Here is a 27,358-nt window from a genome sequence, read left to right as displayed (position 1 = left end):
CCGACTATTGTAATCGGTTGGTCAGATGTGTTTCCAAGTCGGTCAGAAACGCGGATTTTGAATCGGATTCGGACAAACCGGATGCCATTTGGAGCCTTTCCGACCAGGTTTTGCAATACGATGCAAAGAATTTGGGGCTAGATATACAAAGAAAGGATTTATTAACAGTTGTCGCAAATTGTGCATCAACGTTTACAAAATGCATTCTGTTTTTGTGATCTCACCTGTGTACTAATAGGTCGAGTTGCAAAAACCAGATTCGTAATGAGTTGCAATTCTACCTCATTAAAAAAAATGAAGGAGGTCACAAACTGTGAGCTACCATTAAATTCTGAAATCACAGACAATCATATCTTTTACTGTTTTTAAATACAGCCATTTTTTTTTTAAGCAGGCAGTTTTGCTTAAAGGAAAAAGGTATTGGTTTAAAAGAAATGAAATGTTAACCAATAATATTTTTTTAGACTAGGCTGTGGTCTTTGGGATGATGTGTAATGATGATTTGTCATCTATTATGGTTAGTTAAACTTTATAAAGATTGTTATTGATTGATTGATAGCTTGATTGATATACATTGAGGCGATGTATTCTGAAAATCAGATAAAAAAGCATATCAATGACACTGAGTCAAAAAACATTATTGCTGTCTGCCTGTTTAGGAGATCCTGTCTGTCACATGTGTCAATTAGTAATTCCTGTGAGTTCATAGTATCCCCTGCCATTTGTCCAAATATCTACAATTTGAAAGGGCTTTGTAAAAATTGATTCTATGACTTACCTCATTTCCTACCTACAAGAACATGTCCTCCATGTAGGGGCACATTTACCATTGTTTCACGCAATGCAGTGCAGCACGGGAACGTGCTGCACTGTGTTGCAAGAAAGGGATAGAGCAGAAATGCTGCATATTTACAGAGCCTTTCTGCGCTCTCCTTGCACTGGAGCTCTTGCACTTTAGAGGAAGAGTGCCTACACTATGGGCAAGATTGTTTTAAAGCACGAAGTGATGTCTTCCTGCACAAAACAACCCTTGAAGGGTTTATCTAGGTGTTGCAGTATGCTGCATACATGAAAAGAAGAAGTAACAAGAAGAAATAAAGAAATTTCTCCCCATTACACCTCTGTCGGGTAAGCGCATTGGTTTGCGTCAAACCCAGGTTTACAAGTATTTTGCAAATCAGAGTTTGCGTCATAATTAGGGCTCCCGGTTTTATGGTATTTATTTTTTTGCCATTTCCGTCTGTATTTATCCATATTTATTTTTTGCAATTTGTTCTGTATTTATCCATATTTATTTTGGGTTTTGTGGAAAAAGTTAGCTGAAATTAGTATATTTCCACATTTATTTACCCAATATATATGCAGTCATGCTTTAATGTCTGCCAGATTTCAGTGCTGTGAACACCGCAGAAGATAAATCAGTGCACTAACATGAAAATATGCAAATTTCAGTATCAACCTTGTGCATATCTACCACTGTTAAAGCCTCTTTACTAAAAACACTTTCTTTTTTACCTTCTTATCTATCAATCCACACATCTATTGGCCTGGCAGTCATGGCAGACAGTATTTAGAATTACTCCAAAATCAACCCAATTTCTGTTTTTATCCACTTTAAAAATAAATACAGACAGGAAAATGAATGTTTTCTGTCTGTATTTATCTGTAGAAATCAGTAAAAACGGAAAACAGGGCGCCTTAGTCATAATGCATGGGTGTATGCATGGGAATGCTCTTGCTCCACCCTTGTAATGCCAACACAAGGCAAGGGAAAGCAAGGCAGCACTATGCTCTGCCCTGCATTACTTTGTATTCTTAAACAACGCTAAGTAGCTTTGCGTGGCTTGGTAAATGCTAAAAATGATTTTGTGCTGGGGCTGCACCCAAAAATGTGAGGCAACCCATCTGCAAATTCATAGGAATGTACATATATAAATTGACACTATGACACATTTCCATTCAACGTTAATATGGACAGTAATATTAATAACAATAACAAAACAATCAATATACGGTGCACAGCGGGCACTTTTGCATATTTAAAACTTGCAAAGGAACAAACCTATTACTTTTTATCCCTATTAAAATGTACTAATTTCAAGGGAGGGCAGACCAAGCGAGTCATTTGAATTGTAAGTTGTGATTTGTGTGATAATGAGAAATGATGATCTCAGCAGCAGGTGAATGATTCACTGAGCTATGCTACTGAATTTAAAATTCATAAAGGAAATTAGAAAATATTGAATTTGAAGTTAATTTTACAGGGTACAGTTATAATCGCTAAATCAGTGCTTCGAAGTTTTGAATTGTCATCAATTATCATTCAAACACCTGTGTAAAGCAGGACCAAGTTTAAGCACAAATATTATACAACAGCTGAGAGCAGAAAGATATCCAAGACATCAAATCATATTTGTTTCACAGATATGTTCACTGGGCAGGATTGTAGATATCATTACTGCAGCAGGTGCAGTGGCCTGGGAGTCCAAGGCGTGTCTACCCATTGAAACTCAATTATCATTGTACCTCTTTTCTACCAGACTGGGGGCAGGTGGACAGTTTTCCTTGCTTGATTTGGGGTCCATGGCTGTCTATCTATGTCACAGGCTCAGCTCTTCATTTCTTCCAAGGTTTGACAAACTTCCAGAATGCTTGCTTCAGTTTGATGTTTCCCAGAACCAGAAAAATGGTTTGTGCAGGAACACAGAACACAATGATGACCTCAAAAATAAACTGGAAGTAATGGGCTTGTAAACGTAGTAAACCACACTGTGCAAGGAACTGTAAACTGCAGGTCAGGAGGAGTGACCCCACCATCCTCGCTGCTCCAAAATGAGCTTCCAGTCGGGGCTGACTGAACCCGGATGAGTTCTCTTTCATGCGTCGCGTGTGTCTGCAGAGCGACACAAGGATGAGTATGATGGAAACAATGTCAAGCAGAAGGGGCGAGATGAAGCCAAGGAAACCACTTGCATACTGTTGTAATATTATTACTTTCATGTCTTCACTTGCGGAAGAAGAGTTAGCTGTGAGATTAGTTGTTGATTTCTGTGGATGTTCTTCTCCTGAACTCAAGCACCAGGGCACACTGAGGAAGAAGGATCCAACCACAGATCCTAGGAGTAGCCAGGGCACCACCTTAGAGATCCTCGGCTTTAAGAAGAAGAAAAGGCGATTGTTGAAGTCTACGATTTTCACACAGTAGAAGACACAGAGCCAGGTGATGAACCAGGAATTACAGCTACCAGACCATGCTTTCAGTTGATTTAGGACTTGTGCTACTAAAGCACTGGTACAAACTTGTGACAATGTCTTAGTGGCATGCCTAAGTCCTAATGTTGCACATTGATAACATGTGGAGGAGATCCCCAGGGCCACTAAGATGAGGTAGCAGGTGTTCAGTTTTGTTCCTTTAGCCCTGTCCTGAAGAATGAAAGTCATAATGAATGAGCTGAAGAAAATTCCAATCCCATATGTTACTGAAACGATAATCAAATATTCATTCATGAATTCATCTTCCGTCATCTTCATTTTGTGATCTAATTGCAGATAAAGTCACAAACAGCTGCTCTGTTCTTAGGAGAGGTGGTGAGTGAGTGCCACAGGCAAAGGTTCTTTCCACAGATTCCAGACTTCCAGCAGCTGCTCCATGTTCAAGTTACCAACAGGATCATCTTCACAACAAGTCTGAATATGATTTTGAATTCATGCAAATCAAGTTGGTTGCATTTTCTACTACCATCAGTCACCTCAGTTTCATCAGCGCTTTGAGAGACCTTCTCCATTTAGGGCTGTACAAAATGGCACCCCGGGGGGAGGTAAATTTAGCAGTGGCCCTGGTACACAGTGTGTTTTCTCTCTATGCAGTAGGGCCATTGTATATTATGTTTCTATGAAACAAACCCTGCGTTAGGATGATGTTTGTGAGAGACAAAAAATTTGCATGTACTCCTAAAGTAATATAACAAACACAAGGAGATGATGGAAGGAGTGCTGAAACTTTTCAGGCACTCACCCACAGTCACAAATATGGGTTGAATCCATTATCATTCTTTAGTTCACTTTGCAACCCGAGTTCAGACCCTGCCATATGCAAATCAATCTTGACCCTGTTCCTTATGGGAACAATTTAGCCTGGACTGCCACGCCAGGTCTTACCTGGAAAACAAGCATTGTGGGACCAGTTTCGGGGTAACCCTGCTCATCTGCCAAATTAGCTTGAACCCAGTGTCAAAGTGAGCAAGGAACCCATATCTGGGCATTCCCTGCCAACTTAGGGTGAAAAAAGCAAACATAAAAAGATGATGGACAGAGCACTGAAACTTTTCAAACACTCACCTCGGGTCACAGATCTGGGTTGAATCTATCGTCGTTCTTTAGCTCACTTCGCCACCCCAGTTCAGACCCAGCCATGTGCAAATCAATCTTGACCCTGTTCCTTATGGGAACAGTCCAGACCAAACTGACATGCCAGGTCTCTCCTGGACAAGAAACAAGCATCCTGGGACAGGTTTCAGGGTTACACCCCTCATCAGCCAGGCTAGCTTGAATCCAGTGGCAAAGTGAGCAAGGGACCCACGTCTGGGCAAACCCTGGCACCTTGAGGCGACCAAAGCAATCCCAAGGAGATGATGGATGGAGCGCTGAAACTTTTCAGACACTCATCCCAGTCACAGATCTGGGTTGAATCCATTATCATTCTGTATCTCACTACGCCACCCTAGTTCAGACCCAGCCATATGCAAACAGTCTTAACCCGGTTCTTTATTGGAACAGACCAGCCCAAACTGCCAAGCCAGGTCTTCCGTAGACAAGCATCCTGGGACAGGTTTCAGTGTAACACCCCATATCAGCCAGGCTAGCTTGAATCCAGTGTCAAATTGAGCAAGGGACCCACGGTTGGGCATACCCTGCCAACTTAGGGTAAACAGAGCAAGCACCAGAAGAAGATGGGTGGAGCACTGAAACTTTTCAGACACTCACCCCCAGTCACAGATCTGGGTTGAATCCATCATTTTTCTTTAGCTCACTTTGTCACTCCAGTTCATGTGCCTGGGTCTGAACTGGGGTGGCGAAGTGAGCTAAGGAACGATGATGAATTCAACCCAGATCTGTGACTGGGTATGAGCATCTTAATAGTCTCAGCAGTGCTCCGACCATCATCTCTTTGTGTTAACTTTGCACTAAAGTAATATGCCAATCTGACAGGCATTGAACTTTGCTGAAAGTGGATGAACGTTTGGCAAAATTACCCAATTTACATTGGAGAAGTCTTTGTTTAGTACAGTCCTCTGCTGTGCTGTTGGAGACATTTTTTGGGGGGTAGGTACTTTAGTATGCAAGATGGGAGACACATGTTCTTATAAGAACTGCCTGCATCAGAACTCTGCATTAAATTGCTGGTGTGGCACACTGTTTGCTGCCTGTTCTTTGGCTGGTCTTCTTTTGCATCAAATGCCCGTTACCTGTCCTTTGCTTTTCAGGCCACCACCATAGTTTGCACCATGCAACAATCTGTTTGCTCTAGGAACAAAGGCCTCTATGTGTCTGGTCTGAGGTGAATCCACTTGGTATAACAAAATCCTGAGTTAGTCTGCTGCAGATTCAAAACGGCATATTGCTATATGTCGTTGGGGGGCCTCACTTCAATTTCACTCTTGTAACATTATACATTTTCATACAATTTTTTTTACTATTCCTGATAGACCTGGCATCCTTTGTGTGATTTTCCCCAAACCTTTTTGCCTCCAGACAGTTTTTTCTGACTTGTGCTGAGGGCCAATCCTACTAGTGGGACTGCCGCACTGATTGAACCTCCCTGTTAATTAGCCATTTTTACATGCCTCAGGCTTGCCACTACAGAGCCTATGTGGGCTGTTTAAATTAATATTTCGACCTGGTAAAAAAAAAAAAAACTTTTGCCAGGCCCAAACCATCATTTTTAATCCATACAAGTCACCTCTAGAGTAAGCCCTATATCGACCAGAGGGCAGGGTGCAGAGTATTTAGAAAGAAGGACCTTTACTTTATTTTTTTTTTTTTTTTTTTTAGTCCTCATTCTACAAAATATGCTCTTAATTCAAGAATGTAAAGCTGGTCAAGCCGAAAACTGCAGTCCAGTATGAAAAGAGGAAAAACCCAGTCTCTTCTCATTGAAGGGTGGGTGGATTATACCCCCGGGCACTATTTTCAGTAGGGCTTATCGGCATTAACCGAAGCTCCTCCTCTTCTGTAAGCCATTCACAACTAGCCTTAGCTAGTTTCCCATCGTTTCGGCCAAACGAGCAAAATCGTAATCATTGGACCACTGAGTATAATAAATGTGTTTCATATAAACCTAGTGTGTCCATAAAGAAGATAAGTAAGAAAAAGGAAAAATAGAAGAAAAAGACATATAACCATGAGAAATAAATCTAACTGTGTAAATTCCTGAGTGAAAGAGATGTATTAATCCAGACTAAATAAGTACAGAGGAGTTGGAGGCAAAAACTGTAAACCAGCTATCCCGTAAGGCCCAAAATGTTGTTTTTTTAACCCTTTTGCTTGCTCGATTGAGAGTTGAAATACATTGGACTGAGTTTATCCATTCTGATTTAGTGGGTGGGACGGGTATGATTCATTTATTACAGATCTCCCTTCGTGTCAGAAGAATCAGAACGAAAAGGAGTGCCTTTTGGTTTCTTGAGAGAGCTACATTTTCTGTCTCGCTTACAATAATCCCAAAGATAACTGTAGACGCTGTTAGCCCAACCCTTCTGCCCAAAATTTCAGAGATAATATTACTCATGTGATCCCAGAAGAGCTCAATCGAAGGACATTGCCAAAACATGTGTTCCTCGTTTAAGTTGATGTCATCACACTTCGGGCACTTCTTTGTCGCTCCATTCCCCAGTTTGGAAAGTTTCAATGGTGTCCAGTATTCCTTATGGACAGTAAAGAGATGATTTCTTTTTAAGGGGGCAGCTTTCACACACGACCAAAGGGTAGACATAGATACTTGCCCGAGGGTTTTGAGGTCTTCTCCCGGCATGTCTTTCTTCCAGGTCTCTGTAAATAGATTTGATTTTTTGTCTCCAATCTCGATCATTTGCCAGTACCATGCTGTTACTTCCTTTTGTGTTGATCTTATACATATTGCTTTTACCAAGTCCCCGTTCTTAACTATTTCATTACTGATTGATTTAGTCCAACCGAGGATTTGCAGATACTTAAATTTTGATATTGAGTTATTGGTTAAAGCGGAAAGGCACTGTCATGGGATTAACTAATTTTCTACTATTAGCTCTCCCCATCTTACTATCCCGGCTCTGCGTACAGGAAGGGCCAAGGCGTTTTGTAGACATGCCGGGGTACCCGGGGAGTCCCAAATCGGCGTTTCTTCATTATAATAAGGTATGCCTAGTAGTGCCCTCACTTGAACCCAGACTCTAATGGCAGCTTTAAGAATCTTCAGCCTAACCTTTTTAAAAAATTTGGGGTGACCAAATTTAGGAAGGAAGGAATCAGCTTGTGTTTTATATGCCTGTGTTAGGGTGTTAAAAAGAGGTGGGTAAGCCTGGCTATTGTTTAAGAGTTGACAAGAGTTTTTAAGATGGAAAGCACAGTAATATAGGTATAAATCGGGAGTAGCTATGCCGCCATTAGGTTTTCTCCTCCTGAGTTTTTTCTGAGAAATTCTGGGATTTTTCCTGCCCCATATAAATGAAGAAAATAGCCCTTGTGCTTTCTTGAACCAGATTTTGGAGAATTCCAAAGGAATGGTAACAAATAAGAAAGTGAACTTAGGTATAATGGACATTTTCAACAGGTTAGATCTACCTATAATAGAGAGAGGGAGAAGCTCCCACGCCTGTAATTGCTGATGCACACTGGCCATGGTTTTATAAAAAATTTAATTTGGCTATCAAATCTATACTCTTAGTGATTTGAACCCCAAGATATCTTATTTGCTGTTTTTCAAGTTCGCTTTTATAAGGGGAATTTCATAGCCTCAGCTCAGATTTCTGCTGGTTTATGGAGTATCCGGATATTATTTTCTCAAAATTCTCCAGCTGTTCCCAGATCTCTGGAAGTGCCTGTTCTAGGTCCCCTGTCAGAATCATAAGATCGTCGGCGTAAAGACCAATTTTTTTTCCCCAACCCATACAGCTAAAAGGAGAGATAGTCTGACACGATCTTAATTTGCATGCCAGGGGCTCAATATATAAATTAAAAAGAAGGGGCGAAAGGGGGCAACCCTGTCAGGTCCCTTGAGAAATTTTGAGTTGTTTTGTTAAGTTTCCATTAACAAGGACCCTAGCAGAGTGTTTTTTATAAAAGAGCCTTTACTGCCGCTACAAATGTTTCTCCCAAATTGAAGCGTTGGATTACTTCTATTAAAAAGGGCCAACTGACCCTGTCAAAGGCTTTGGCAGCGTCGAATGTTAAAACTGCCAGTGGGATCTGATATAGATTTGCCAAATCCATCGCTCCAATAAGATCGTGGGTTAATTCTTTCAATTGCCTCCCCTTCATAAAGCCCCTTTGATCGGGATGTAATATGGAGCCTGCAACTTTATCTAGTCTTTTAGTGAGGATTTGGGTATAAAGTTTATGGTCGCTATTTAGAAGCGAAATAGGTCTATATGATTCGCAATTTTGTGGGTTTTTATTTGGTTTCAGAATTATGGTAATTGTGGCCTCATTCCAAGATGCCGGCAACTCCTGAGCAAGAATGTACACAGAGTTAAAGAGTTGAAGTAAGAATGGGGCTAGTTCATCTTTCAAAAAAAAATATATTTCATTTGGGATGGCATCGGGGCCTGCAGCTTTCCCTTTTTTTAACGCTTTAATGATTTGCAGCACTTCTTCTAATATGATGTGGTCACTCAAGTTGTCACTATCACCAACTGATAGAGTAGGAAGTTGGAGGTCTCGGAAGAAGGCCTCCATCTTTTCTTCAGCTGGAGTTAAGTCTTCATAATATAGATCTGAGAAGAAATGGGCAAAGGCTTCTTCGATCTCTGGATCCTCTTGAATAATCCTCTCCGTGTTTAAGCATTTAAGGCTCCTCACGATATTTCTGACGTGGTCAGATTTGGTTTTCCACGCCAGGAACTTCCCACACCCCTCTCCGTAGTCATGATGGGCGAGTCAACTTGCTTCCCATTTTTTGGGGTTTATTACCTCTAGGTGGTCTATTAAGTCATTTTTGGCTAAGGATAGTTGTTGTATATTAGTAGGGTCGGTTGGTGTTCGTTCTAGCGCTATAGATTTTTGAGTAATTTTTGCTTCCAATGTTTTAATATCTTCCTTTGCTTTCTTATTATGTGCAATAGAAAGGGAGGTTAATGTTCCTCTTAGGAAGGCTTTGTATGAGTCCCAAACAATATGATGGGCTGCTGAATTTACATTAAATAAGAGGAACTCTTTTGTAGCTGTTTTTAACTTATCAGTAATTGAAGACACAAGAAGTATTACACGACTCAGAGTCCATCTTCGTGGGGTAGGGCGCTGTGGTAAAGTGATTTCCAGGAGAACAGCTGAATGATCGGATAAGTGTTCTGGCAGATGGGTGATTTTGAGCGTGTCTTTACTAGTACTGCGGTCTACCAGGAAGAAATCGATCCTTGAACTGTGGCCATATTTCTTATTGTAGTAGGTAAAGTTTCCCCCTGCAGACCCCAAAACAAGCCTTTTTTCCCCCCATATATCCAGGAGACCGCTCTCTGTCATTACTAGTTGTTTCAGGATTTTTCGGGTTTTTTGTGTGGCCCCCGTGACTTTTTTTGACATAGAGTCGTAGTTGGGATTTAACATTACGTTAAAATCTCCTCCTATTATAATTTGATCGTTTAGATCTTCCAAATGAAGCAACAGGGACTGGAGATGGGTCGGTTCATCAATATTTGGGCCGTAATAGCTGACAAACGTGACCCAGGTTAAATTGATTTTTGCCCTAACAATTACCCATCTACCATGAGTGTCTGCCACTACATTCCCGATGACTACTCGGTTGTTCCTCCTAAAAATAATGGCTACGTCTTTTGTCGGAGCCGTCTGTGTTGAGAAGATGCAATGCTCTATCCATTTGTGGTTTTTAAGTATTCTTACCCACTCTTCTTTTATAAGATGTAATTCTTGAATAAATATAATATCATAGTTTGTGAGGCGCAGATATTCCAAAACCTTCTTCCTTCTAGCAGGAAACCTAAGCCCATTCATATTCCAGGATAGAATCTTTAGAACTTGTGGACTACCCATAATTGTTGACACAGCAAAAATCTGTTAAGAATGCCTTTATGCCACAGTAACTTAATTTCTAAAGCAATATTTTGTGAGTGAGGACAATTTTTTTTATTTTTTCCCCGAATGCTCCCCCAGCTTGTGATTAAAATGTTTTCTTTTATTTTTCTTGTTTCTGGAGCTTTCCCTTGATCCCTCCCTCCCCTTCCCTCCCAGGGGAACTCACCCTCATCTCTAGAGGCATGCTAAGTGCCTCTTTTCTTTGGGCTCTCACCCTCTCATGACGGATAGGGATGGGGATAGTATTTTAAACCTTAATTGGATGAGTTTTTAATCTGCTGAATCCAAGAACTGACCTCTTCCGTATCTCTAAAATTGAACATTTTGTTCTTCCACATCACCTTCAGGGAAGCAGGGAATTTGAGTTTTGCAGTGGCCCCTAAGCTCTTCAGCTCCTGTATCTGTTTTCCCAATTCCTACTGCCTGTCCTGTGTGGTGAATGAAATGTAAGACCTAATACAGAAAGACCAGTCTCCCTTGTTGTATTCTCCCCTTTTTAGTCCCTGTGCGAGAACAGCTTCTTTTATGGAGTATGTTTTGAAATTTACTAATATTTTCCTGTGGTTTTTATTTCCTGGTCGTCTATTAAAGGGGTCTCAGTGGATTCTTTGAATGTCATTTTCTAGGGTCAGCGTCTCAATCTCGGGGTGGAGATCATTTAAGAGATCCATTAAAAAGGTTTTAACATCCCCTCCCTCAAGATCTTCTGGGATGTTTACAATCCGAATGTTTTTTCTTCTGGCACTGTTTTCCAAACTCTCCAGTTTGTCCGCCAATACTTTATCTTTCAGTTTTAATCTCTTGATCTCTGCAGTGTTCTCCGTGACCTGTTTCGAGAGGTCTTCTACTGCGGCTTCTACTGCTTCCACTCGACCCATTATGTCATTTATTTTTAGCTCCAGCATCTCGCAAGTCCCCTGAATCCTTTGCTGGTTGTTTTCTGATATTGTAAACTTTTCTCTCATCTCCGTGATCAAATTAAGGAGCAGGTTCTCTGTGATAGAGCTGGCCCCCGTCACTTGTTCCCCTAAACCCCCTCCCTGGTTGGTTGATTGCATCAACGGTTTATCTAGAGTGGAATCAGTGCTCGGAGTGGGGTTTGAATAAGAGATGGGGGAAGCATTAATGCTGGGATTGATAGTTGCAGAGTTTTGCTGCACTAGCTCTTGTTGGATAGGGTCATTTTGTGGTACAGCTGCGACATCCGCCATCCCTGCTAAACATGAAAAGCTATTCTCCAGTGAAATTGTATCGTTTCTCTGCTCCAAAGCTCCTGAACCCCCTCTAGCAGTGATATTTTTGGGAACCCCTGTATTTAGTTTCTCCGGTATCTCGGGAGTTTGATTAGCCTGCGTGGTTAGAGCTCGAGTTTGAGCTTGTACTTTAAAATAGGTGTGGAGGGAAGAAGTGACACAAGAGCTTACCGGGTTAGCTAGTTTAGATTGTTTGACTTGTTTATTTTTTACTTTTATAGCTTTTTTCCCTTCTGTATGGGGTCGGGCGGTCACTTTCTCCACCTGTGTAGTTTTTAGCGGAGTATAGCCTGGGAGGCTCTCCGTGGGAGACAAATCCTGCCCCCAGATGCCTTTACTTCGAAGAGTATACCTATTAAGGCTGTTGTTTATTTGGGGTAAGTCGCCGCCCCCACCCTTTCCTACTGCGGGCTCAAAACTCCCCAGTGATTGTTGTGGCCTGTCAACTCCGGGCTTATTCCCGCTAAACTCAGTTTTGGTGTTACTGCCCTCCAGGAAAGGCCCCCGCGCCCCTTACCTCTTCCTACTTACCAGGGACATCCGCGGGAGACTTTCATTTCCCACCGTCTCTTTGCCGCTATGCTCCTGCCGACCACCCGCTGCCCCCGCAACCAAAACCGAGAGAGGTCTTCTACCTGTAGGAAACCCAATTCTAGCTGCCGCACACCAACCTCTGGCGACCCGCAGCACCACCTCGCGGCGGCGGCCCGACAATTTCCGCAGCCACAGCCGCAGCCACAGCGATACCTTCACCCAAGTACCCAGCCCGGAGCTCAAACGTAAACACAAACGGAGCACTGCTCAAAAAGCAGAAGTAAGCGACAAAGAGTAATCCTGTGGGGTTAGCTTGGACTCATCTTAGACTTATTCGACGTTTCGGGCTACATCCATCTTACAAGGCTTTTCCTCCGATCCAACGAGAGCGGTAAGAGACTGCGACGGCTCAGCACGTACTGCCGGCCCCCATGTTCCCCGCTTGGTGCCGATCAAAATCCAGGACCTTTACGTTTACGTTTTACTTGTCCTGGTAGTGAAAGGACATTAAACTCATTTTTCGCAACTGCGCCGTCTATCTTTCCCACAGGATAACAGTGAAGTTTCCTTATTACATTTCATAAGTGTAATTTCCAAATGGGAAGAGATGACCAGTTATGTTTAGTGTCTATGGAATCTTAATTTAAAATTCTAACTTATAGTGAAGCCGGATTTTATATTACAATTCTGGAAATGCCACTTTTGGAAACAGCTGAATATGCGGGTGTTTGGCAGCCGTGGTTCTGAAGAGAGTAAACTCTTGATGAAATCGTTACCGGGAGGCCATTCATGAAGAGTGACAGCATCATTCCATGAGTTGCAAACTAAATAAGCAGACTCCCCTCCGTTTTACAAACAAAAACTTTTGTTTTCGGACTTGTGCACTTGAAGTTGGAATGTCAAGGGAAGAAGTCGGATGAGTTGCTCATTTGTTCTGAGTCCTGAGGAGAACCCATCAAAAATGCATAAGGGTTCAAAACGCGCCAACAGTATTTTAACAAACAAGTGCACTATAAAAAAGGGAAATTGAGGCTCAGTGCTGTAATTGACCAAAGGACGTGCTACTTGATGTTGGAGGCCAACAGCTGGGGGACTTCATCGGCCAGCATTCCCTGCTCTCCCAAGAGGGAGGAGTAAGCCCGGCTGTCTCGGGCTCAAAAGCGCTAAAGACCCCCGCACCGCGGGACGCTCTCCTGGATTTTGGTGGCCAGCAGCTGGGGGACTTCATCGGCCAGCATTCCCTGCTCTCCCAGGAGGGAGGAGTAAGCCCTGCAGTCTCGCGCTGAAAAGCGCCAAAGACCCCCGCACCACGGGATGCGCTCTGGCCGTGCTCGGGCCGTGCCCAGGCAAAGCCCGGGCCAAGGGCGGGCCCATCCTTGCCCGTCATCGCCGGGAAGTGTCTGGGCTGGGCCATCCCTCTTGGCTCACTGTATTAATTCACTCAAGTGGGACTTTGCTGGATACGAGGACTTTGGGCACTACAAACTGTGAGTTCTAGAAGCATTGAGGAAGATAACTTGCCCTATTTAACATGTTACATTCTTTTGTTGCTGCTGTTGTATGATCAATCTTGTTGCCTAAATATTTATGGTTATTATTAGTGTTCTTATTCATCAGCATCTTGTGTTTCGTGGGTGGGGGAGTGGAAGTCCCTGTCCTCCTTGCTTGCAAGTCCATCTCTGATATGGGGAAAAGAAAAGCCACTGACAGTGATAAGATGGAGGATGGGAAGTTGGAAGGGGGTCGTAGGAAGGTTAGTAAAGCCAAAATGGCACACAAGTCACCTGCTAAAAATTGTGTTTTTGATCGAATTGATGACTTACTGGTTGATTGCCATGATATTTTGGCCTCACCTATATCCTCCTGCACTTCCTCAACTCCACCTAGAATAGCTAGTCCGTCCGCTATTATAGAACCAGCAATTCTATCTGACATGGATTCTAATCATGTCAGTAAAACTAAGCGAATTCTGTCTATCTTTACTAGGCGCACTACACGTAGCACAAAAACACCCAGGCATAATAATAACAAGCAAAGCATTATAGGGGAGAATGATGGGGAATTAGGGGCTCTCACGTATTCTACTCGAGGGGTAGACAGTAGTGCAGGAAATGAAAGAAGGGACTGCATTAACACCACTACTATCCTTCTTTCAAACGGATACTAACCACTTCAGGAAAAGCCAGAACAAACGCTGGGAGAGCGGGTAGAGTCACTGGGATGTACTCCATCCCCAACTCCGTATGTTGCTTGTAAGATTACCCATAGTGAGGTAGTAGATAGGAGGGGGGAGGTTTTTCAGTCCCAGCAGCCTATACAAGGATGTGATGTCAATAAGAACATTATTGAACTTAGGTAAGAAATTAGTTCGCTAAAATCCACTATCTTAGCGCTTTCTAATCAAGTGAAGCTACTTGTGAATAAGGAGCAATTCAGAGACCAAGTGGCTGTTCCATCTATTAGTCCCCCATTAAGCCATGCTCCAGCAACAGTAAAAAGTGTAAATACTATATCTGTGAGTGACATAGTTCACTTAATGTCTATTCCAGCCTACTGCCCATTAGGAAATAGGAACATAAATAGAAACATAAGCCATTTTAGAGCAATACAGGATGAGAACAAATCCCCTTCAAGTTTTAGGCAGAGCTTAGAGAAATGCTCAACCAAGAGTATTTTTATGATTAACGTGCCTAAAATTAAATCGAAAGGCGATCATGAAGACCAACACTCACTGCTCAACAAAACAATTCATTGGATTAGAAAAATAAGGGGCTGTAGGTCACTAATTAGGGACGATATCCTTTGGGCAAAGAGATTGTCACATAGCTCCTTACCTACAGATTCTATTGAACTCCATCTAAGGGACGAGGAGCTAGCTCATAATCTTATAGCCCTGGAGGCAAGAACATGCTCTCCTGTAGTCACCAATATTCAGATGAAATACAGTCCCTTTACTTCATTATAGTTGTGTGATAATAGAAGGGTTGGTGCCCTGATGGTATCTGACTCATCTCTAGCCCAGAATGATTGACTGCTGAGCACCAATACCATACCCTATGTGAACCTAAACCACCAACATGACAGGAGTAACCCTCTTATGCCAGTGGCACCGTTGTTAGGAGAGCTTCAGATTATTCCATCACTTATGATGCTGACATACTGTCCAGAGCCCCCTATTCCCTCACAATCTACCAGTGAAACCTTATTAACGGTATGTTCAGATCAGCGAGTAAACTCCTCACCTCCTCAGGCCAGCGAAGTATTAGAGGAACCTTATCAAGTAGCTTCCCTGAGATTAGAAGAGTGGACATCTACATTTCGTATATTGTCATGGAATGTCGCTTGGTTAAGATCAAAGTTGGCACTCCCCCACTGGATTGAATATATTGAGCAATTCGAAGTATGTATCCTTCAAGAAACCTGGGCGACTGCACCTATTTTTATTCCTGTGTGTGTGACATTTTCCCAGACAGCAGTTTCTAGTCATCCAGGAAGGCCCGCAGGGGGTTTGGTGACATGGGTTGAAATTGAATTGCTTTGCTCTATTAAAGAGGTTAAGACTAATATACTTGCTATAAGTCTCAGGAGTTAAAAATGGTAGGATGATGGATATTGTTAATTTTTATGCTCGGGGCACCAATGCAGGTACATGTTCGAGAACTCTTCAAGTGCTAGAAAATATTCTTGATGAGAGAGAGTCATCGTCACCTTTAATAGTAACTGGAGATTTTAACAGAGCCGCTGGATCTGACAGATGCATCATATTGCGATCCGATATAAGTGCAATGGAATGTTCCCTCCCTTGATCTACCTCCGATTAGAAGATGGACTCAAACAGCATTGCAGATTCAGGCTATAACCTTAGAGTATGGGCTTAGGGCAGCAAATGGCCATACGAAATCCGATAGGAAGGGAGCTAATACTTTCAATAGAACCCCCACTAGGAGTCAAATTGATTATATTTTGTTAGACGTGAGGCCGTGGCCGGAAGTACAAGAGATGTTGGTTGGTATAACCAGCGATAGCGACCACAATCCACTTTAGCTTGCCATGACTACGCCATGGAGTAAATATACTGATAATCTGGGGGTTAGGCTTACGTCGATGGAGGTGTATCCCTCAAATGACAACCGCCGGTTAAAGTGGGTGAGTGTAGTAATGGACGCTACAAAGATCGATGCCATTAAACAAGCTCTTCTAGAAACCACAATAAAGCTCCAAAGGAGTATTGAGCAGCAAAAGGATCTTGCTCTGATCACAGAAACCCACATGTGCTTTTTTAAACAAATAGCATCTCATTTCATCTGTTCCAGAACACAGAGTAAGAAACCAATAACTACCACGCACCACTCATGGTATAATCAAAAGTGCAAGGAAGCCCGGTTAAATCTGGCAGATGAGATCAAAAAGAAGAACTTAGTGAATATTAGAGTGCATACAAAAAGATTTAAAGGGAAGCTAAAAAGGAGTGGGTTGAGGACAGATGGATACAGATTTGAGATGCCTGTCAAAGAAAGAACTCCCAGCAATTTTGGCAGCTTGTAACAAGGGGAGATGCGGATAGACCCAGACAGCCGACCAACAACATTACAGAAGCAGCCTGGTCTGATCATTTCACAGTAGTATATTCAGGATTGGAAAGGTTGGACATCGATGATCAGTCTATGGATTATGCCAGCATGCTGCCTATTAATGACTTATTTTCTCTAGCGGATACTGTTGAAAGTATTAATTCCATACTCAAAAGCAAAGCTACTGGGCCAGATGGTGTACCTGGTGATGTCTTTCTATCGGATATCCCAAACTGGTCACTGTACATCAGGTCTTTGGCCAATGGTATTGTAGCTGGAGCTCCCGTACCTCCATCCTGGCATGGAGCATAGGTTATACCGGTCTTTAAAAAGGGGGATCGGTCGCTGACTTCTAATTATAGGCCGATTAGCCTACTGGACGGGGTGCAGAAAGTTTTCTCCCATGCCCTGCTCACTAAAATTACCGATTGGATGGAGGATAACGATATACTTTCCCCTTACCAAGCAGGTTTCAGGAGGAAAATGAGTACCATTGATCAGGTTCCGTTTTTCCTTACTGGCCTGGAAGACCGTAACAGTAGAGCAGGGTAGTCTCTACACTGCCTCTATTGATCTAAGGTCAGCCTTTGATCTTATCCCCAGGGCCAAAACTTTGGAAAGTCCTTTATGATCTGGGCTTCCACATGACATTCTGGCTCTTTTAGTATGGCTGCATGAAGGAAGTTATGCAAAAGTACGATGGGGGGACCAACGGCAGTTGTCGGATCCAATAAAGTTCATAAGAGGGGTTAGACAAGGCTGTGTATTGGCCCCTACTCTATTTCCGCTTTTCATAAATGGGGTAGTTAAACATCTAACGGAAGTCCATGCAGATGCACCCTCGTTGGGGAGTGAAAAAATAACCACTTTGTTGTTTGCGGATGATACGGTTTTGGTCTCGAAAACCCCCAGTGGCCTCCAATTACTACTTGACCAGTTTATGTCCTTTTGTGTGTCGAGAGGCCTGGGAATTAACATCACTAAGACAAAACTCTTGCCAATGAATCCGCACAAATCATTCAGAGGGAAATTGTTACTGGGTGGGATTCCATTAGAAAGAGTGGACTCCTTTGAATATCTTGGTGTAACAGTGACAGAGAAATTAACCTGGAAACTGCATATCTCCAAGCGTAATCTTCAGCAGAGGAAAACATCTGGGGCCTTAATTTCAGAGCATAGGGCATCACAAACAAGACCGTTTGCTGCTCCGCTCCAGATATATGACCAGAAGGTGGTTGGTTCAGCCATGTATGGGGCAGAACTCTGGGGTTTTACAACCTAGAGGGTTTGCTTCGTACTGAAAACAAATTTTTAAGATTACTCTGTTCTCTCCCCCAGAGCACACCGTTAATTCCAGTAAGGTTGGATATGGGCAGAACAACAATAGTGGATAAGGCGAGGCTTCGCCCACTTCTTTTTTTGGCTCCTCCTAAAACAGACTCCTGAGCTTTACCACTACTCAGCTGCCATGGACAAAGTGCTTAAGCTTGACCGTTAAAAAACAAATTGGCTGGTTTAATAATATCCAGAAATGGCTTGAAATACCAGGGCTGGGCAATCTAGGGAAGGTAACAGATATCAGTTCTCTTCCCAGCAGAGAGTGGGTTAAGTCACACTACTGGATTTGGGTGGCAGAGAGAGTTATTACACACACACAAGTAGGCCGACTTACGTTAGCATTCCTGGAATTCAAGCTGTTTGGTATATATGAGCAATATATGGAGCTTATTACTATTCCTCAGAAAATAAAGTTATACATTCAATTTAGGTTTGACTGTCTCCCTTTGAGATATCTCACGGGATCATGGAAAAGTGGCGCTTTGGCTACATCACGTCACTGTCCATGTTGCCCTGAGACTAATGAAACAACAAAACACGTTCTTTTGACATGTTTTTCTTACAAATCTGTAAGACAAAAATGGCTAGCCCCTTTTTGTAGACAACTGGGAACCCAATGCCATCAGGAGGCACTGCACATCCTCCGAACAGTGGTGGTATGCGCAGTGGCCAAATTCTTGGGGAAAATGTGGCTCATAAGGAGGCTGGTAATACAGAATGTTTCAAGCAGATCCTTATCAAGTGATGTAACTTTAGTTCCTTCAGCTACTAGTCTAACTTGATGTCTCTATTCCCATTTTTTTCTAAATTGAATACAGGAATAAGGCACAATCTACATAGATTTTGTTCATGTTTTCCAGTCATTGCATAGTTTTGCCATTAGGGTAAGGCCTAGAGATTGATTGAGGTCCATATAGATATGCATGCTCCTTTGCATGGTTCAAAATATCCTTATACATGACTCTTGCACTTTATTCACTTTAGAAGGCCCTTTTTTCCTGAGGCTTTTATGAAAAGGTTGTCTGGCTCTAGCAAATGGGCTATTATATATGCAATATTGTTTTAGATAGAGATTTTATCTGATGAATTTCTCCTAATGATATTGATGTTTAATACTTCTTAATTTTCTAAATATTTTTTATTCCTATTTTTAGATTGTATAGTCCACAGGCAAGGGCCTTTGTGGGTATTTGTACTTGGATTTTATTTTTGGGGAAATTCTGTCAACAGCACATTCTATGTAAATAGGGATGTTATTAATTAAGATGCTATTTAACACTGTTATCATCTTAGGCTTTATAGTATAATACATTAAGTTCTGCTTTTTAATATCATTGACTGTGTATTGTACTGTATGCCCATATACTTTCATGAAAAATTGGTCCGTGACTCCTTTAAGGAGAACTAAATTCCAATCTATATAGTGTGTGTTGCATTTACATTCAACACTAGTATTTAATACCATGTAGAGAGACCATTACTTTCCATGGAATCAAGAATATATTACAAAAGCATACATTAAATGTGAAACCAAAAGCGCCAGAGAAAATTCATTTGAAGTCTATTTATTCCATATAATAGACTTAAATCACAATTTATGTATTTGATAACAGGTTGCATGAAGAAGAAGGAAGGGGGGAATGGGCGTGCTTGTGTTAGGTAGGTGAAGGTGAAGATCACAGGTTGAAAAGTACACAATTCAAATAATTTTCAAGAACAAACTAGTAAGGAAGACCAGTGTAGAGAGACCTGTCCATTATGAAACATTTTTTACAACAATTTATACAAATTTTTCATGCATCAATGCAATTTCGGAAGAAGGGCGGGGGAAGTGGTACAGGCCTCGTGTTGGTGAAGAGCGTCGACGTTCCGACTCGACTAATGCATGGAGGGTAAATTAGGACCTCTGCTGCGAGTCTTCTTCAGGACGGGGTAGGGCAACCTGGGGGTAGAGAGTACTGGATTACTGGGGCGCTAAGAGACTCATGGGAGGCTAGAGATGAATAATTGTTGTAAAAAACAATTCATAATGGACAGGTCTCTCTACACTGGGCTTCCTTACCAGTTTGTTCTTGAAAATTATTTGAATTGTGTACTCTTCAACCTGTGATCTTCACCTTCACCTACCTAACACGAGCACGTCCATTCCCCCCTCTCTACATGATATTAAATACTAGTGTTGAATGTAAATAAAACACACACTAGAAAGATTGGAATTTAGTTCTCCTTAAAGGAGTCACAGACCAATTTTTTCATTCTCGCATTGTACCCAGGTCTGGTGATGATTTTTGGGTTACCCCATTATTTGTAATGGTTATCTTGTACAGGCACGCCTGTGAGGGTTCTATATATATATGTATATAATATTTTTCGAAATTCTTTATTACTCTGAACATACTGTTAAGTTTAGACGGATTATCCAGATTGACTAATTATCTGCCCTAAAATGCTATAGGATATGTCTGAGAGAGAAACCTTAGTTTACAGCGAGGACTACATCGGCAAATTACTGCAGGGCCAAATAGGCTCTACCTTTCTCGACGTCTCTACCTAGGGCGTCGATCTTACCCTTAATGATGAAATAAATAAACCTGAATGACTTGAGAAAAAGCTTATTCGTACTAGACTGCATGGACACGTCTTGACAAATATTTTCAAGATAATGGTATTCCGATAGGGCTCCAGGTCAGGAATCAACCAGCAATCTTCATTGACAACCCTAAATTTAAAGAGAACTTTAGTTTTGTCTCCAACAATAGTTCCAGGCACTGGATGGTGCTAGGGGTGGAAACTGCCCTGGAAGAAGTCAAATGCCCTATGAAAGAGATTGCCGACTTGAGAAAGGAGATTGTAGATGATAAAGCACTCACAAATGCAAAAGAGGCACTAGAGAGACTAGAAAGAACTCTTGAAGACTTTGACACCTTCACACAAACTACCATACTTGACAAACAAGCTCGTGACATATAGCTTTACGACAAAAAGGATACCTATCCCTATCTACAAGAAGGGTATCATAAACAAGAGGCACAAGGGAGGTACTCTAACAGGGGACGAGGCGGTTACAGGAGATACGCCACCTTCTCAGATTCCTCATTGAGCAACAGTTCTGACGGTGAGAACGGAAGACAAGGGACCAGTGCAGGCACATACGCACAGGATTACACCCACAACGTTCACAACCTACTTTTTTAGGGGAAGAACAATGGTCAGAACACAGGGGGAGGGGACGACCCTGTGGACGACCCAGTGGATTGAGAGAACCAGTATGGAACAGAGGCAGGGGCAGGGCCAAGAAGCAGGTACACTTTCCATCGGAGACACACGGCGACATTCAGACACACTGCCAACATTACCGTTGGTAAACACGGTCCAAGCTGATAAAGAGAACCCAGTAGTCAATCTATCTGGGTATACTCTTAGCCTGGACAAAGAAATGGTACTCCAGAAGGGCCTATCTTTTGTCCCGACTAACCTACCTGACAATTTCAACCTCAAATTAGAGTTACATCAATTCTTCAGAAAAGTAAGGTTAAAATATTATTTCACCAAAATACCTTTCAATCCATCCGTCACGAGCACAGGCTTACGACCTCCCTCCACCTTCAATCCTCCATCACAGATGATGTCTCATAAAATCCTGGCATTTGAGCAGGTGGTCATGAGGGACGTGATGCACTCTCTCAATCAGAGGGAGTATGCCAAATTCAACATTTCCAAAAGTGAACGAGCAGCCCTTAACTCACTTAAAAACAATCCTGATATGATCCTTAAACCTATGGACAAGGGGGGAGCCATAGTTGGTCAGAACACCTCGGACTACAAATAGGAGATCCTTAACCAACTTGGCATGAGTGATAATTACACCAAACTCAACTCCGACCCTAGTAACAAAATTGACACATTCATAAAGAGCAACACTGGAAAAGGCCTAGATGAGGGGTATCTAAGTAAACATGAACATGACTATTTCAATCAATCAATCAATCAAAAAGCTTTATTCGGTAATACTATTTCATACCATGAAAGCATTTACATATTTAAAAAGGAAAAACATTGACAAATATACAGTAAGCATCAAAGGATTGAGAAGAGTTGTTTTTACCTAGCTAAAAAGGTAAAAGTACTAAAAGAGCTATTCAGACGGTACGAAAAAAACAAACCCCCCTGTAGCAAATTTAAGATGCATAGGAGGGTAATCCCGAATCAACGTAGGGTAAGTTTATATGAATTGTGACAGCCGTCTGTATAGGACAGTTAAAAAAAAAAGACATGTAAGAGAACAGGTCTCATTTTAGAGATTTGATCTGTGTCGGACACAAAATTTAAGGAATTTTGCCATATTTTGCGCCAATGCTTCTGTTTCTAGCATTTGAAGAACCACGAGTGCTGGTCGGCATTGGGTTAGGCCCATCTGTTTTAAGAAAGGAATGAGGTATTGTTTCCGTAGTTCGGTGTAGAATTTGCAAAAAATGATTACATGCAGGGTCGATTGGACAGAGAGGTCATCACAAGGGCATAGCATCAATTGGGGTGTCCAGTCGTTGGTCGCGGGAAAAGCAATTAGCCGATGGAACACATTCAATCGTAGTCTAGTCAGTAAAAATTTCTCGTAATTACTTAGACTGGAATTTAGGTATGGCTCTATTTGATCAGTAGTCTGAATGGGGAGATAAGACTGTACTGTTTTCTTGTTACATTCAAGTGCCAGACGAAGATCTGCTAGGTGGTTTGTGAACATATCTCGTAATTTCTTTCTGGGAATCAAGTTTATATTTAAAGGGTTTAGAAATAGATGATCAAGTCCCAGATCAGAGAGAAAATGTTTGACATAAGCAAGCCAAGTGATGTGTAGGCCATGATCCAATTTCATACAATCAGAAATAAGAGCTTGGGTAAGTTTTAATTCCGGGGTAGACCAGACGCGGTGCCATAAAAGGATTGGCTGCATTCGTATCACGTCGGTAATGTGCGGAAGACCCAGTTCGTTGTGGATATTGAAAGTCGAAATGGACGACGGGACTGCCAACAGGGATTTCAAGAAGGAGTTCTCAGTCTTTTGTAATGAATCGACTCGTACACTACCCCAGATCCCAGCCCCATAAATTGCCGTAATAAGGCATTTTGAGTTGTAAATATCGATCATTTCCTTAGAAGCTCTTTTGCCCAATCTCCTCGCGAAAGCCCTCAGAGCCGTAGTTGCTTTTTGAAATTGTAAGTTTCTATTCTCTGTCGCGCTTTTCCAAGTGGCTTTTTTATCTGTTACAACCCCCAAATAAGGATAAGTGACAGTGTGTTCTATTTTGGTGTCGTTTAGATAAATATTTTTCATTTTAAGAGGTTGTTTTCCTGAGACCATTATGAAGGTTTTTTTAGGGTTGATGTTTAGATCCAGGTGGTTCATGAAGTTGGCGTATCTATCCAGGACCCGCTGGAGCTCCATGGGGGTACGGGCGACTATGACTGCGTCGTCCGCATAGAGAAGGGCAGGGATCGGGCGTGAGTTGACATGCGGTTGGTCCTGGCTTCCCCTTACCAAGGCTGCTTCTAGGCCATTGGTATAAAGATTGAAAAGAAAGGGAGCCAGGACACAGCCTTGCCTGACTCCCCGCTCGATGCCAAAAGATGACGTTAACTGCCCCCCTGAACCGTATCTTACTCTAGTGGTCGTGTTTGAGTATATTTCCCTGATATAATTAACCAAGTTGGTGTCAATTCCCATTTGTGTCATTACAAGCCAGAGTTTGTTATGGTCAACGCAGTCAAAGGCTGCGGATAGGTCGACGTATGCCATGTAAAGGCTGCCACCCTTTGCATGGACATACTTCCCTCTCAGGAGTGTAAGATTCAGGACCTGTTCTATTGTTCCTCTTCCTTCCCTGAAACCGAACTGTAGGTCAGATAGAATGTTGTTTGTGTCTGCCCAACTTTGTAGTCGTCCTAGAAGAATTCTACCCACCGTTTTTCCCAAGGAGTCCAGAAAAGGATATAGGTCTGTAACACGTTGGGCAGTTCCTGTTTCCCTTTTTAAAAATGGGAACTAGGATCGAGTCTGACCAGGAAGTTGGTAATCCTACATGACCCAATGCCTCTAAAACGTTAAGTAGAAGGGGGGCCCAGAGGTCGACGTTCGATTTATACAAATCCATAGGGATAGCGTCCGGACCCGGGGCCTTTCCGGAACTACTCACGTGCAGGGCCAGCTTCACCTCCTCTAGGGTGAAGTCCATCACTGGTGGATTTGTTCGGGGCAGTGCGGGAGTGTGAGTCTGTCTGTCTTTCCCCGCTGGAATGGAGAAAATTTTAGAAAAATGATTGACCCAATCTTGCTCTGAAATTGTTGTATCCAGCTTGCCGCAAGCTTTTGGACCTGCCAGGAAGGAAGAGTTGACAATCTCCCAGAAATTGGTCGTATTTTTATCCTGACAACTAGCGTGTAAGGCAATCCAATGTGCCTCTTTTAGATCTTTTTTCCTGGAGGCAATCGCTTTGTTATATGTGTACCTGGCTGATGAAACCTCCAGATTATTTCTTGTTTTTTTTTTAAGGGTTTTTTTAAGGGTTTTATATGCCCTAGAGCATGTTGAGTTGAACCACCTAAACTTTGGTTTTTCCTTGAGTGTTTTATGCCCTGAAGGATAGGCAGTCAGGGCGTTTTTAACCTCCAGGGTTATTTTCTCATAATTAGCCACAATCTCTGTAGGAGGTAACATCTCCATTAGACATGCCTCAAAGGCTGGACGGGCCGCTTTAATTATTGTTTCTAAGATGACGGCCGGATCAATGTTTGACCATTTGAGTGCGTAACCGTTTGGCCGGGGCATAGAGATATTTTCGTCATGGTAGATTGTGTTTGAGTTTTTCCGTGAGACGGTGGTTTGTATGGTGACAGAGACTGGAAAATGGTCACTGAATGCGCAGTCGTGGGTGGTAACAGCGGTGATCAAATTTGAGGAAGTGTTCCCTGCCAGGATAAAATCGATACAGGAAGAAAATCCTCTGCCGTTAAAGGTAAGGGCGAAGGGGGTGAGAGGAACGGTCAGTTCATTTGCAAAGGTTAATTGAAGGAGGGTCATGGTCTCATTTAAAGAGGACCCCTTTTGGGAATGCAAGAAATGAGAGATGTTATTGTTAAAGTGATCAATGTAACCACAGTTGCCGTTTACAGAACTCTTACACAGTGTCAGGTTAAAATCCCCCCCCCAGATAATTATTGGTTCTTTCCCTTTGGTGAGAGTAGTTAGTTTTAGTAAAAGAACACGGATTTCTTTTATAGTCTGTAGAATCTGTAAGATTATTATAGAAGTTGATTATCAGGATTAAGGGCATTCTGGCTATGTTTGCACTTATTATCTGATAGTATGGTTCGTTTTTGAGAGAATGGGTTTCCAAAGTTGGAATCAGGTTTGAGACATAAGTGGCCAATCCACCCTTAGCTCTACCTGAGGTTGAAGGCAATGCTGGGCTGAAAAAAGTTTTAAAGCAATTTATGTGGGTGGGGGTGGTTGCCCAAGTCTCCTGGAGAGCGATAATCTCACTTTCTTTAATTAATTTTAGCCATTCCTCGTTTTGGGACTTTGATCGTAGGCCCGATACGTTCCAAAAGGGTTTTTTTAAGGATGAGTTTTTTGCAGGAGTATTCGCGCGTGTCGCAGGGGTCCTGGGGATACTTGGGTTAGCTGCGGAAGGGTCCGCGCTGGGACCAATATCACCCTCCATGCGGAATCTAATTGTCGGGGGGGATGCAATTTTATACACACTAGAAGAGTTAGGATTAGTAGGAGTCCCTAAATGGTCTATAGATACCAGGTGGGTTGAGAGACAGGAGGCCGAAAGGTTACCCTTATCATGCGGAAGAGCGAGATGTGTGTTTTGTATGAGAGGAAATGGGGAAACACTTAGGGGAGAGAGACTGTCATGAAATGCTGATTGTCAGTCTACCTCCTCCAATGTTGCAAGGTGTTCAAACCTGCTTTGGTTGACAACACACCCGTTCCCTCTGTTAATACTTGTTTGCTCACTAAGATAGAAGAAATCAAGTGACACCAAATTGATGCTTGTGATTCCGTGGGTTCTTCCTCTATTGATCCTAAGAAGGGAGCGGACTAAGCCTGGGGATTTGAAGTTTATGACTATACAATTTTTTCTGAGAGTCCCCGATCCAACCCACTCTTCTAACCATCAAGATCTGATTGATATGATTTGGATGGAAGTAGGTGTTTTTGGTAAGCCAATCAGTGACCTTGTTCTTTAGTGAAACCCATGTTTCCGTGGAATTTTTTTGTAGGGGCGGAACGCCCGTTAAAACTAGGACATATGGCCGAGCAGCCGGTGGAAGGTTTAGGTGTTCTTTATTTGGATTTAAAGGAGTTGTAGGGCCAGCTGTCTTGGTTTTTTTTGGGCTTGCGGAAGATCCTGCAGGAGGTTCAACAGCTACGGTTGATCTAGACTTCCCCTTGAGGTCCCGATTGTCTAGCAGACTTTTGGTAGTGGTAGTGGTAGATGTATTTGCAATGGGTTTATTGGAATGTACTATTGTAAAAGGTGGGTTCTGTTCCTGGTGAGGGATGGGTTGATCGTTTGCAGTCTGAGTTATAGGGGAATTTAGTTGTGTTATACCGTCAAGAAGCGTTTTTTTGAGTTGGGAGAATTTGTCCTCAAAAACGGCAGAGAGTATCGAAATCATTTCACCCAGTTTATCTTCTATTTCTTGGGTGACTACTAATTGTATTGCCTTTATGCTATTTTGAACTGAATTCTTGATAGTTTCACCAAAAGTGTCTAATTGAGCAAGAAGGGCTTGATTGGGTTCCTCAGTTTGTGTGCCTCTCTCAGAGGTAACTATGTGTGCTGCGGGTTTCCCCGCGTTTAGGGTTTGGCCTTTTCTTTTCGCCCCCTTTCCAATGATCGGTTTGGTTTTGACTCTCCCTCATGTTTGGGGTCCTTTTGATTGTGAGGGTGTAGGTTTCGTCGGAGTTTCCTTGGGCCCAGGTGGAGTCGGGGAAGAAAGGTTTAAGGAGTCCGAAGTGGTAGTCAGAGGGGGTGGATTAGTCACTGTGACTTGATTTGAGGCATCGGGTAACCTGTTGGATCTAATAGTGGGTTCTAAGGAAAGCCTCCTTTCTGTGGATTCAATTTCCTGAATTATTATGGATTCCGCTCTTAGTAAGTAGGCATCTAATGTGCCCGCTGTAGTTTTGCGTGTGTCCATTTTCGGGGTTTAAGATCAGTACGATGGGAAGGGAACAAATTACACGATGTAACACAGTTTATAATGACTGGTATAGAAGTCTGTTACTTTCAGTCACTATCAGCCAGTCCATATGCAGTAGTTTGGGCTTGGTACCCAAAAGAGTTTCGACGTACCTCTATAAGGCA

At 42.4% G+C, this 27,358-nt stretch overlaps 1 protein-coding gene across 1 annotated transcript; it reads right to left on the bottom strand.

Annotated features, from left to right (window-relative positions):
* Positions 1 to 2,616: 2,616 nt before the first annotated feature.
* Positions 2,617 to 3,525, bottom strand: LOC146786048 (taste receptor type 2 member 1-like). Its single transcript, XM_085633140.1, has one exon. It carries the CDS (start codon positions 3,523 to 3,525, stop codon positions 2,617 to 2,619), a length of 909 nt encoding a protein of 302 aa, XP_085489266.1.
* Positions 3,526 to 27,358: the final 23,833 nt, after the last annotated feature.

This window comes from Triturus cristatus, chromosome 11 (genome assembly GCF_964204655.1).
Source record: "Triturus cristatus chromosome 11, aTriCri1.1, whole genome shotgun sequence".
In the NCBI taxonomy this organism is placed as follows: Eukaryota; Metazoa; Chordata; class Amphibia; order Caudata; family Salamandridae; genus Triturus; species Triturus cristatus.
This window is presented reverse-complemented; position numbering and strand designations above follow the sequence as displayed.

What these genes read in the sequence shown, in the direction of transcription:
- LOC146786048 (XM_085633140.1), bottom strand. Translation starts at nt 3,525, where the DNA reads ATGACGGAAGATGAATTCATGAATGAATATTTGATTATCGTTTCAGTA.